The sequence below is a fragment of the Patiria miniata genome, unplaced genomic scaffold (assembly GCF_015706575.1).
Source record: "Patiria miniata isolate m_02_andy unplaced genomic scaffold, ASM1570657v1 HiC_scaffold_17, whole genome shotgun sequence".
Taxonomy (NCBI): domain Eukaryota; kingdom Metazoa; phylum Echinodermata; class Asteroidea; order Valvatida; family Asterinidae; genus Patiria; species Patiria miniata.
Window position 1 is genome coordinate 5,992,796 of NW_024037055.1, and position 13,786 is coordinate 6,006,581.

At 42.3% G+C, this 13,786-nt stretch overlaps 1 protein-coding gene across 1 annotated transcript; it reads right to left on the bottom strand.

The window, feature by feature from the left end:
- Positions 1 to 1,350: 1,350 nt before the first annotated feature.
- On the bottom strand, positions 1,351 to 12,545 carry LOC119723642. The gene is made up of 8 exons (XM_038194409.1): positions 11,941 to 12,545; positions 10,742 to 10,939; positions 9,178 to 10,281; positions 8,818 to 8,923; positions 8,557 to 8,694; positions 7,593 to 7,691; positions 3,859 to 3,962; positions 1,351 to 2,473 (listed from the first exon to the last, which is right to left on the bottom strand). The coding sequence occupies exons 1-8, from the start codon at positions 12,034 to 12,036 to the stop codon at positions 2,273 to 2,275; spliced, it is 2,046 nt and encodes a 681-aa protein (XP_038050337.1). The 5' UTR covers positions 12,037 to 12,545; the 3' UTR covers positions 1,351 to 2,272.
- Positions 12,546 to 13,786: the final 1,241 nt, after the last annotated feature.

A 13,786-nucleotide genomic window follows, 5' to 3' on the forward strand; every position in this document is an offset into this window, starting at 1 on the left:
ACCAAAAAAATTGAAAAGAAAATGAAAGATGACATGTCGATCATCATTTTCCTGTGCAGCCTGGACACCTGTGAGAGTTCTGAGTATTTTTAAAAGAATTCTGAAGTATGGGGATTTATCACTGGTGTCAGTGGGAATTTTCATACTGCCTGCACCCTTCATGTGTTACTATAGGTTAAAAATCGCGAGGATAATTGTCATCTTTTTATCACAGTTTAGGCCTAGTACCGTAAGTCGACGTTATACATGCAGGATACACATTATGTAACATTCTTATCAATACTTTGAAACAATAATTGCTCAAAAACATGTGGTGTTTAAAGCCGGTCCTCGTTAAAGTTTAACCCACCAGAGTAACGTAATTCTGGTGATGGTTAATTATAACGAGAACTGGAATACCCCCACTTGACTCAGCTCAATGATAGAGCCATATCTTACGGACGCAAGATAGTGTTTATGACAATTACTGCATTAGGTTTGCCATAGTACGTAATACCTGGATAAAGCTCCGATAAGGATGTTAGCATGTTTGCTTAAGTTAAACAAGACAACAAGCTATAGATTTTAGAACCTGCTACAATGCTAATAAAGCTTAATAAAGTAAGTGCACGGATCAGTGCTTCTGTGTCGTTTTAGGCGTTTCAGATAAAATTGCAAAACCTTTTTTATGAATTACATCATATAGGCCTATGCGTTTCCCTACTCGAACAAGCAAAATGTGCCTTTCTGCAGTGTTGTAGTCGAGTACTTTTTTCCCGAGTACCGAGTACTGCCGAGTATATTACCGAGTAACAGTACTTATACTTCCGAGTGCTACATAATGGGTCACAAATGTTCATACTTCATTTACCTGTCTTTGGTTGCATTCTCCCCCAACGCTTTGTATCTTCTGGCAAAAGGCGCTATATAAATACAGTTATTATTATTATTATTATTATTATTATTATTATAAGAACAGGTCTCCGAGTATGAGTACTTGTAGTCCGAGTACGAATACGAGTACCTGTATTTCCGAATACGGTCATTTTATATAGCAAATGCTTCATTGTGCGTAATTGGCCCAGGCCCAGTCAGACAGAACCACTCACGGTATATAGCCATTAAATGTGTTTGTTCGGAAGTGCACAGAGGAAAATCAGGAAACTTCGATTTCTCCACAAGCAAATTAACCATTTCAAACTGAAAGTATCGATAAAGCGGCCGTGGTAACGGTCAAGCTATATGCCATTATTTTGGAGTACTGCTATTCGAGTACAACTACTTTGATGATAGAGTACAATTTCGACAGATCGAGTACGAGTACTTTACCGCCCGAGTACGAGTACCGTCATTTCGAATACGAGTACTTTGGCATTCGAGTACGAGTACGAGCAGTCGACGGTACTCGAGTACGAGTACCGAGTACGAGTACTACAACACTGCCATTCTGTGATGAATTTAGGCTACTTGTTCGTTCAAAACCTCGAATTCTGCAACTACTGTGGCAATTGTCAAAGTACCGGGTACTAAACTCCGTATACACGACCGAGAGCCCCCTCTACGGTGATAATGAAAAAGGATACTAGTAAACTTGCCACGTGTCGCGTATTATGTACCCTGAACACTGCGCATAGTGAAGCAGAGAAAGCTCTCGTTGTTAGTGCGCCCTCTTTTGTTCGTAGCACATAATGCACATTCGTGTATCAAATCCCTAGACTGTTTCCCGGCCACCCCTAAAAATATGGGGATCGGTAGCTAGCTCTAGTTTAAAGCCATTGATTGGGTCACCTCTGCGCGCGCGCATCATGATTTATTATTTTCAAATCGCTCTGCGCATGGACGGTGATTGAACACACGATTATCAAAAAGCTCACTCATGTCTTACCACAAAAAGTACGCAAAATCATCAGTGTCTCCATGAAGGTAACTTTCAGTAATTTCTCTCTCTTTATTGATATTGGCAGAGACACTTACGATCAGCAAAATTCGAAGCTCATTACCTCCGAAATTGTACATTCGTGGCGCGGCCGGCCTATATCATTTTGCAATAGGCTGGTTGCGGGCAAACATTACCGTTGTGATTTTCGATCCAGGTGGCGGGATTCTGACCTGTACACGTCATGCATACATTTGCATACATCAGGGGGGATCGATGCCTATGTATAAGGAAGATTTACCGCTAGCTACCTGTCCCCATATTTGAAGTCCGAATGGCAATGGGGTCAGGGAACCAGACTGTCAAAACCTGATTATATCAAAGCACGCGCTCCGCTTCAGTTCCGCTTTTGCCGCCTTAAAGGTAAGTGAAATTTGGATGTTTCCACAGCCTATCATTAATACCATGGCGGTACTGTATACGGCCTGTGTACGTCTTGACGTACATGTGTTCGTACGTGTACTTATGCTCTTGATACTGACACATGTAGGGAGGAGAGGTGCTATGGGTCTTGAAGTCATCCCGGGAGACGAGCCAGTAGGTGTCTATGCTGGATCCCTATATGGGACGTAAAGGATAAAATATTGTCACTTAACAATAATTGTTGACTGCTGTGATGTTATACCTCTGTCTTGGATTCTTTGGACTTTGAAAACACGAAAACAAACAGCAGTATTCACACAACTCACAATCATGACAATCGAAAACAACTCACATGCATGCCGCGTACCGTGCTCGAAACAGCTGATCGTCTGCTAGTTCGCTGCTCCCACTCATGTGTGAAAACATGGTGAAAATAACGTGGGTACCAACGATAGAAGCGTTTCACACCGTACGTACCGTATACGTACACAATCATAGCACACTCCCCTCTGGGATATCACGTACATGATATCCCAGAGGGAGTGTGCCATGACTTTTATTATAAACTTAACACGTGATCGTTCCAGGCCAATGAAAACACATGTACAGTATTCAAGACAGAGGTATAACAATGAAAAAGGTAAGTCTAAACCAACATTTCTTCCTGACAGACTAGTGGAAGAAAACAAATTCGCAGTGGCTATTGTTATACGGCAGTCAACCATCTGGTTTCCTGACGGTTTGTCCGGCTATTTTAAAACATTTTTCATTCAAATTCACCGACTCTAACATTCAATTTTGTCCGAGAAAAATTTCAAACGCTTAAACAAACCCAATTTAGTCATTTACCATTCAATTTCAAAGTTTGGTCACCCTCTTTAGTCACTGGGTCAAGAATGTTCGTGCTTACAGATCAAATTCGTCTAAGCTGTTGGCGAATGGCAGCATTCAGATATCGGATTCGTCTTATATAAATCAACCAGACGAATCAAAGTTGATATTTGAATAACAAGGTTTGGCGTGGACGAGACGAAATCGAATACTCCGGGACGAAAACGTGTGCACATTGTTTGAATTTGCTTCAACTGAATTCGAAATTGTCTGACAAGAGACGAAATTGAACATTGCAAGTGCACTAAATCGAAGTTAATGGACGGATTTGAATATTAGAAACTGCGAATTCGAATGATAAACGTTTTAAAATAGCCAGGAAAACCTATAGTATTCAACGCTGTTGGAACCAGACTATCAACCGAATGGATCTTGGACTTTATTTCCCTTTAAAATAATCCTCCAAAGCCATTGAGTACAAAGAAGAAAATGAAATCTACTTAAATAAAAAGAACGATTTTGATTAAAAACACATTAAGTAAAGAAAACTATTAAAAAGAAGAAAAAATGCACAGCGCGGATTCGATCCCTGAACCTTTAGCATAGTAGTTGAATGTTTAACCAATCGAGCTACCGAAGTGCTTTGGTTGGACAGGCAGTTATAAGATTCTAAGTTCTAAGACGACAAGACCACACTCCCTCACTTAATTCTGCATCTGATTTTCTATCCTAAAATGAAACATTCCTACCTTGGTATCCTTCCCAATCTTGGTGTCCTTTCTCTTCATTAGGTAGAAGCCCCCTTCCTTAAGCAGCGCCATATACGAAGCCTGACTGACGTGAATGCGTCCAGCTGCACAACCAAGTCAAAGTAAAACCAATATAAGGTTCCACTCCACCAAACACTCGCTCATGCACAAAATCGGACAGAAAAAAAAATGCCACCAGGTTGCACTCAGGAGCAAGGCGGCAATATATTTTTCACTGGAAATTAAACACTATACGACCTTTAGGACAATAGTCTTTTCAATTTTACCAGAGACAGCCGTATCTTTTTTTTTTATATTCCCCTTCCCCAAACCACCCTTAAAACGGTTGCTAATATCTGGGCCCAGGTCTACATGTAGCCCCCACCTCTATTTGCGAACTTAGGATATGCGAACTTAAGCTCCCGCTTACATCACGGACATGCTCCAAATTAGTTCTCAACAGAGACGACTTCGATCATCAACCTCCTGTTCACTTCACTTTGTTGAGCCCAGAACCCATTGTGTCTCTTTTGCTGATAGATCATTTTCTGTATACGGCCCCAGAATCTGGAACAAACTTCCAGAATACATTAGAGATACCACCTCACTGCATACATTCAAGACACTTCTGAAAGCTCACCTGTTTCAGGAGGTGAACCATCCATAATTTTTCTTCTTTTTAGTGCCCCATCAGCGCCTTAGAGCAAACTTTTTGATTTTGGCCCTTTATAAATTTCTTTTGATTGATTGATTGATTGATTGATAGGCTCACAGGTTTTTTGTGTGTGAACGAAATCCATATAAGTCTCAAATGCTCGATCTCCAGAGATATTACGGTTCTATACAATCTGTCCCAAACATCGGCCGCAAGGACCTCTCGTTCAACATTCCCTGTGGGATCACAAAATATTAATGAGCTCGCGTGCAGTAATTTACAGCTTTTTTGGTGGGTTCCACCCATAAAGTGCGTGAAGACCATCTTTGTTGGGTACCTTGACGTGTAAATTGCAAGGGGGGATGATTTTACTTCCAGCTACCAGACTTGTTTGGTCACGTGTGACACTGAGAGTTTGGATCAGCTGTCTATTCTCACACATAATATTATACGAATGTGATAAAGTGCTAAAGAGAGGATATCTCTTTCTGGTCATTTCTAATTGCAATAGGAGAACTGCAACCAGTGTTGTAGTCGAGACCGGATAGTCCGAGACCGAGACCAAGACCGAGACCTGAAGTTGCGAGACCGAGACCGAGACCGAGACCAGCCCCTTCAAGGCGGACCGAGACCGAGACCAAAATGGTCCGAGACCGAGACCGAGACCGAGACCGCGGATAATAAATAACAATAATCTAAATAAACATCAAGACACTAATTACAGCTGAACAGTCTGTCCTTGAGATGTTGATGTTCATGGGGATGTGAAGGAAGTGATTGAAAGTTAGGAATCACTTGTACCTGCTTAATTGTGTCATGCGAGTGCTCTTCGTGTTTGCTTCATGCCATAAATTACAGCATGGCAACAGAATTTGTTATTGTCCCAATCATTAAAAAAATTGGAAGCAACCTAATTTAAAGAAGGGGAAAACCTTATTTGATGAACTCCATATATTTTTGCCACTGAATTTTTTTTTTTTTTTACAAATATTGTTTAACTACCATAAAGTGTAAATCTGATGAAGAAACTTTAACTTAGGAGTACGACAATTTGTACTAGTTTTTGCAAAACTTGAACATGTTGAAACTTGACAAAAGTAAAAAAATTAAAGGTGGATGTTTCATCTGTCATAGGAACTCGGACCCTAAACTCCACAGCCACCCCTTGGTTTCAGCAATGACCACTAACGGATATTTAAATGCAACTTTAATTTTACATTGGACCTCCTTGTAAACCTGATTCGAAAACAATTTGGAGCAAGAAAATATTGATTTATTTCAGTCATGGAATATAGATTTGTACAAAAAAAATTGAGAGATGGTGGCCGGATATGGATTGATCTGCCCCCCCCCCCCACATCCCTCTTTGTGATTCTCCTTCCAACCCTGCATGTTTGTGTGTCCCCTACATGTTTGTTTCTTGTTCATCTGTCATTTACCTCTGAAGAAGGCCTGGCTAAGGCTGAAATGTAATGCCACTTTATTTTTGTTTAATGTCAATAACGTTACATATACTATAGAAGATTGATGAACCATATTTGCCTGATCTATCTTCTGTTATTCAGCCCGCCGTCATCATCGTCATTAGCCTATTTGAGAATATGGCCGACACAATAGAATGGCGCTGTCACAAACTGAATGTGGTGGGCGAGATGTACTTTTGGGATTCATGGCTCAGTGCGCACCCCTCTCTGTGTTTTGTACCGTGCCAGCGTATCGCCTGCATCGGCTACTTTGCCGGGCGATTTACTTGAATATTTTAGTGATTAACAAGTACGACATATTGCCAATATATTAATAGTTTATTGTGATGGCCGTAAACAGCATATAGCGATTAATGGAACACAATTCTTCCCGACTCATGCAAATGCAATCGACATTTAGGAAGGAGACGAGGCAGGCAATTAGACTCTATTTTTGTGTGACCATGGCAGTAGCTCAATTTGTGTTTATCACAGATGAAAAGATGAATACATGGCGAGTCAAAAAGAAAGTGACAGTTATGAAAAAAAATAAAATGGCACGCTCCATTTTGTAAAAAAATACAATTGGGATAAAGAACATGTTATTGAGTAGTAACTGTGAACATTTCACGTAATTTGCATACTCTATTCCCAAGTCGTGTCTATTTTAATAAAGAGATCACAAAATTCAGCTGTCCACCACTAATACCAATTTAACGGTCTACAAATTGATGAATATCCATTAATAAATATAATGAAAAAAAAACCTTTTCCCGCCTCCACGAATAAAGGAAAAATTGAAAAGGAAAATAGAAAAAAATCACCAATATTTCTAGGGGAAAAGTGTTGAATTGTTCCCCATATTCAAAATACAAAATCTGACGGTAAAAATAATGTTTCAGTCTTGATTCATAAGATTTAAATCTCAGTTGTATTTGGAATCAATGAGGATGGCTATAAAGTGCTTGTTTCAACAGATCGTCCCACAATAAAAACGAGAAATAAGAAGAGGAGCAATGGTTATTGGACTATGCCTCACTCACTAGAAAGTGAAGAGAGACATGTCCATTAGCATCACACTGCAGTCACATTTGCCCTAAACTGATTCTTTACTTAACCCTATGGGCCGGGGGCGGAATCCGCCCCCTCACTTTTTGGCTGGTCTCGACTCGAGACCAGCCAAAATATCGAGACCAAAGGGGACCGAGACCGAGACCAAGACCGAGACCACAGCTCCCAAGACCAAGACCGAGACCGAGACCGGCAAAAAGTGGTCTCGAGACCGAGACCGAGACCGAGACCGGTCTCGAGACCTACAACACTGACTGCAACTACGTTTTAAATTTGAAGTCCGCGTACTAGTGGTGACACCTTGTTTCATACACTGCAAAAACTACAGTGTTAAATTTACACTGTTGGTATCTATATAGGACCATCTGGTATTAAATTTTACTGGTGTTGTCCTATGTAGATACCGAATGGTGTTAAATTAACACTACAGTTTTTGCAGTGTATCAAGGTTAACGTCTCCAGTTTCTTAAAAAAAAAGTTGCCGTTTTTTGATAGAATGTGGAAAAAGTAAAATATCCCGTATAAATCGATGAAGGAAAACTTACCACAACCGCCTGTCTGCAAGCGGGAGGCAGTGATGACCGTGTCACCGAAGAGGCAGAAACGAGGAATATCCAGGCCGACCACGCCTGCAACCACCGGACCTGGAGACGGGAGATACGGATTATAATTTTCCGAATTTCATGTACCGGCTGAACGGAAATAGATTGTTACTTTGCACATTTGCATGCCAAGTATGAAACAGATGAATTCAAGCCACAAACATTATAGACATCTTTGTACACAAAGATGTCTATAATGTTTGTACATACATGTATATCCATGAGTGCCAAGTCATGGTCTGTCCCAATACAGGGCGAGTAAAAAACAAAAAAGGAAACCCAAATGTCAGGACCATTTTTTTAAACGAAGTTCTGCATGTAGCACTTTCAAAATCTAGAATATGAAAGCTCAATTTTTAAGCTTTCTGTTAGTACAATAATCATTCAAATCACTTATGTACTTTTCAAGCTACGGAATTTTAAACACAAACACCGTTTTAAAGTTTTGCCCACGGATCATAAAAAAGGTAAGTGTTCTTTCAGCAAAACTAAAACAATTCACATACATAGCCCTTTGTGATTTGTTTTCGTTTTGTGAAAGAACACTTACCTTTTTGTGATCTGTGGACAGAACTTTAAAACGGTGGTTGTCTTTAAAATTCCGTAACTTGAAAATTACATGAGTGATTTGAATGATTCTTGTACTAAAAGAAAGCTTATGAATTGGGATTTTCATATCCTAGATCTTAAAAGTTCTACATGCAGAAGTTCACTGAAACAATAGGCCCGACATTTGGGTTTCGTTTTTTTTTTTACTCACCCTGTAGGCCTATGTAATACAGTGTTGCACAGGGGTAAAATAAAATGCCAAAGATACACTTCGTTGCCCGTCGGTTGCACTTTGGTATCACATCACAGGGCACAAACCAACAGACATAAATATCTGCGAAAGGCCCGGAAGACTCACCCGTATGGAAGCCGATGCGAACCTTGAATCCACACAGGGGCTTGTGCGGTACCTCCAGAAGATTGATGTGGTGGACTATGTCTAGAGCCAGACCGCCGATCTCAGTGACGTGCTTGGTGCCGTTACGATTAGGGACACCTGTATTTTTTTGGGGAAAAAAAATCAACAGCCATACGGTCTGAACAGGTGAACCATTTATGAGCGATCACTTAGAAGAATTACAACAGGTGGCAAGCATACTACGTAAGAATGACGTCATACCTGAGGCTAACATGAATGTGCCGCTCAGTGTCTCCACATTGTGCACATCGTATCGATCGATGCAAGAGTCAAACACGAGGTACAGCCCATTCATCATTTCTACCACCTGAAACGAAAATAAAATAGATCCATTTCATTTAAAAAGAATTTGTTTTTATATTTCTGAAATCCTGGCGGCCGAGATAAAGCTGAAAGAATTACAAAATTGAAGTGCTTCACAATGAAGATGGCGGTGTAATGACCGAAAAAAAATGACAGTGATGTTGGAAAAATGATTACGTAAATGTTGACATGATGAGAGAGAAAAATGAGGCCCAAAATGAGAATGATATAAGAAGGAAAACATTGATAATTTCTGACCTCATTTGGACTACTTTGGGAGCAGATGTACCCCAGCCCCTCCAGATCACAGAACAGCACTGTAACATCATCGTAATGAGACGGCGCAGCCGGCCTCTTCAACATTAGATCCGCCGCCAGAGACTTGGGAAGTAAGGAGTAGAGAAGCCAGTTGGATTTCTTCCTCTGCTTATTCAGAGCCTTGGTCTGAGAGGCTAGATTGAGAGCGTAGTTCTGGATATCCGTGGTGAGGGACCAGAAAGCTCTCAGGATGAGGGGACAGGTGACAATGACGATGATAACCAAGCAGATACTGACAGCGATGGAACTGGTGTCGTTGTCCAGGTCGCTCTCAAGTCGCAAAAGGATCTCGTCCGCCATCTTGCTTTGCATGCTCTCCAAGATGTTGATGTAGACTGTCATGCTGTCGAACCAGCGAGTGGCTGCCTCAAAGTTGGGTTGCAGGCCATCAACCGCGTTGTTGAGTATCTCCTGTCGAAGGTTAGTGATGGTAGTCACGAAGTTCTCATCCATCGTGGTGACCAACTCAGCATAGAAGCTGTTGATGAGAGGAGAGTATCTCTTAGAAGCTTCGAAGTTCCAGGTGCCCACGTCGTTTTTACTCAGATACCAGACGTAGTCGTCGAAGCTGTAGAACCTGCCTCGGGCGAAGAAGATAGAACCCAGAGTCCGCGCGATGCCGATGTCTACGTTGCTTACGATCAGGAGTTGATAAGACACCAGAGTCTGCCACAAACCGTGCCCGTTGGAATTCCCGATGCTATCGTAGAGCCAGTCGATGAAAATCTGAAGGATGTCGGTGTAGAAATCGATCTCGTTGTACACCGTGGTGTTGGAACGGTGGAGGTTACGACGATGGTCGGCCAAGTATTCTTTGAAGTCTTCCTTCTTACGGAAGTAGGGGAGCTCGGTCAGAACGTAAGTCTTGACCGGCCAGTCTTGGAGCTCGTCCAAGGCTTCGTCGGTCTGAGGGAAGGTGGCCGTCACGAAGGAATCCTGTTCGGGGCTGATGGCGCTGACGAACAGAGCCACCATGTCTCGTTCACGCTGCAGACAGCTCAGTAGCACACCGATATCTCTGCTGAAACGTATCACATTCCGCACCTATAGAGCAAAAACGAAATCGTAATTAATATGATTAATGAACTAAAATATCCAATTTGTTTTCTCTTCTGAGCTTCATGGATTTTGTTGTTGTTGTTGTGTTCTGGAGTATCACGTACTATAGAAATGATTCGATTTAACAATTGCTGTTTGTTTTTTCTTCCAGGCCTACATGGATCAAGCTTGTAGTTACGGTCCTCTGGGGGTATTATGTTTGACATCAAACACCCAAAGTTAAACAGCCATTTGTTTTTGGTAGGCGGATAGGTGAGTAGGTAATTGGTTGGTTGGTAGGTATATCCTAAGTTGGTAGGTCGGTTGGCTTGGTTCAAGTTGGTCGATGCATTGTAAAAATTGGTTTATCGTCGGTTGCACCACGATCCGTCACTTAATTTGTGGTGCACCGAACTTAATAAGCCGAGAGGCATTTCCTTTGATGGCAGATTTCAAACTCACTGACCTCAACATTGAGTCGATTATTCAGAGCGATGTTGTGAAGGTCGATACCTGCCAGCACGGCCAATGAGAGGATTGGGACGAGGATGAGTAGAAGCATCTTAGCCAGCTGGATCCGCTTACCCTTCTCAGTCAGAGGATTCTCCCGGCATCGACCGATCTCATTTGGATGGAGCAACAGATCTCGGACGGTATCATCAACCTGTACAAGGAAAAATGTATCCTTTTAATATTTAAACCTAACTCATGCTGGGCATTTCTGCTAGGAGGTTTCCTGAATTATTTAAAAGCTACTATCACTTTGACAACTAGCCTAAAATTGAATGGCATATTTATACAGGCCTAAAGATGTATTCAAACGTTGAACAGACGGTCTGCTGGCTAGGTTCTCAGTGGCGCACCCAAGGGGCCGGGGGGGGGGGCGGGCCCTGGGGGCATGAGCCCACCCCCAAGAGGGGGTGGGCTCACGCCCCCAGGGGGGGGGGGGATTCAGTTCTTTTGTTTAGTCCCACGATTTGAGCGTGGTGATATATGTGGCCAATTTTCCAGTAGTATAATAGAGGTGTAAATGGCGCCACTAACGTCAAAATAGTCTTGTCCCCCCCCCCCCCCCCAAATATTTAGTTTTCTGCGGCCAAAAGTTTTAGGCAACATTTTTAGAAAAATTTTAACTTCTAAAAAGCAATTGAAATCAAAAAATTGTGAGCCCCAAGCCAAATCCTGAGTGCGCCACTGTAGGTTCTTCTTTCTTCACTACTGCCAAACTATGAACCAAAACCACCAGGTAGATTTCAAAGCTTGTTCTGAGATTTAAGACTTTAGGCCTAGTGTAGTCTTCTTCTGGAGGAAAAAAGTGGACGGATGACGAGAAAAATAAGTTCCCTTCAGTAGGTGGGTGGATCTTGTAACACCTCAGAAAATATTCTTGAGAAAAAACATCGAAACGGGGGGACAAATTAACTCGCACCTGGTTGGATTTGAAGACCCTAGGTTACAGAGGTGGCAACTGCACCATCTTTAATACGTGTTAAAAATTATTTTGCAGTAAATACAAACTACTTTTGTGAAGAGTTTGCCCACATGTACACTCCGGTTATTGGTGCTTATGTCTTCATCGGGGAGGTCAAATTCGTCGACAAACTATTTTGGTAAATTATCTTTCTTAAGGAGACCATTGACCAGACGTTTGCGATATTCTCTCACCTGAGAAAGCGAGCCAAACGAGGACTGGGAGTTGTCTACTCTCACCTGCCCATCTTCAACGACCTCTCGGTACAAGTTGCCTCCCGGGCTGGCCATCTTGCCCCTGCGTCAAGCTTAGACGCCGGGTCGTTATCACAGATGCACTCTCGTTCTGGTTGAATCTGATTTGCTCGGACTGCGCGTGGTGCGTTACGCATCACAGTGGGTGAAAAAGTCAGTTCCAGCTCGGCATCTCAGTTGATGAACCAATGTTTTCTTTCTAAAACCACAAGCTTTAAATTTGAGCCACTTTAAAAAAAAATTTACTCCAGAAGGAAAATCCAGTGCTTTGATTTCGAGAAGACTCGGGACGGTTTGCTTAGTTTACTGCCGTTTTGGTTGGTGAAGAGTTTTGACAAAGTGCAGCAGCTCGCCGGTTTTGGATCCGTCGGAGGGTCGATATCCCGTAAAAAGGATGTTTTTCTATTTAATTATTCAAGAAAATTTGTTGCGGGGCCGGGTCCCAGCCTGCCGTTCCGAAAGGTAAATCTCCCACTAAACCAGCCAACCAGTCACGCTGCAAGTCCAACTCTCGCTCTTTGATCTCTGAGCGTGAATCAGAAATCGAGCAAAGCATGTTATGAAACACAACGTGAAAGGGGAGATGGCCCACCAAGATTATTCATAGAATTTTATCCCCCAGACAGAAAAAAAGAACCCTTATTAAACCACGTTGCCTGGGCAACGCCTTATTACCAGAAGACAAAACTCATTTGGAGAAGCTTACAAGCAAAATGTTTTCAGGAAGTGGTAGAGTAAAACTTGGAACCTCCTTTGGCTTAGTAATGCCAGGAGTTGGTTTCTAAGGCAAGATGGCAACGTCAACGATGACATTGAATCATTACGTACGAGAAAATTCCAGTCCTAGATCTTATGGTTCAAGACGGGGACTACCCGATGTTCCCCAATGCATATGTTCCCCAAAATCCTTAGGGTTAGGGTTAATGTTGGGGAACACAGGACAGGTATGCACCCGTTTAAGACGAAGCGCTCAGCATAGATATTTAAGCTTGAGACTTGATGTCTTTACATTTTCACAATGAGAATTCAAATATAGGTAAAAAGCAAGAGTTGTGCACAATAGCAATGGGTGGAATATACACATGTATTTATTACAAAGCAATTTGACAAATAAGACGTCATTTTTGTTTGAAAATGTACAGAAAAGTAGTCACACAATTAACAATTCAGCACTTAACTTGAACGGGTGCGTGTGGGTTTGTATTTGAGACACGTGCATGTACACAGACTTTGGAGCAGGGGCGTAGCCAAGGAGGGGGGGGGGTGTGAGGGGCATCACCCCTACTGGAAATTTGCTAGTCCTTTTTCGCAAGAGTGTCTTTTTAACGTAGTGCAAACATCTGAATTAAATGTGTCGCCCTGAAGAGCACCACCTATTGTCAAATACATGTACACATGTAGTGTCCGCATTGAAGGGCGCCCCCATAGAAAGATGGTGTCTAGACAGCCCCCCCCCCCCCCCCCCCCCCGGGCTGGGTGACCAGTGAAAAAACCCTGTCTTCCTTTCCGTACAGATGCTACAGTAATTGGTTTACCTCCACTGTATCATCCAGCCCCCCCCCCCCCCCCCCACTCGTCCCCTATAGTGAGAACGTTGGCTGCGCTACTGCTTTGGAGTCTTTATGTACTCCACTCATTAATTCCCAACTACATGTACATGACTGTGTGCTTCACTGGATCTGTAGGCCTTCCTCATTATTTGCTAACGAGGCCAGAAGCCTTGTAGAAATAACCAACAGGAGAACAGAGGGACAAACAGACCATTCAGACATGATCAATGAGATAA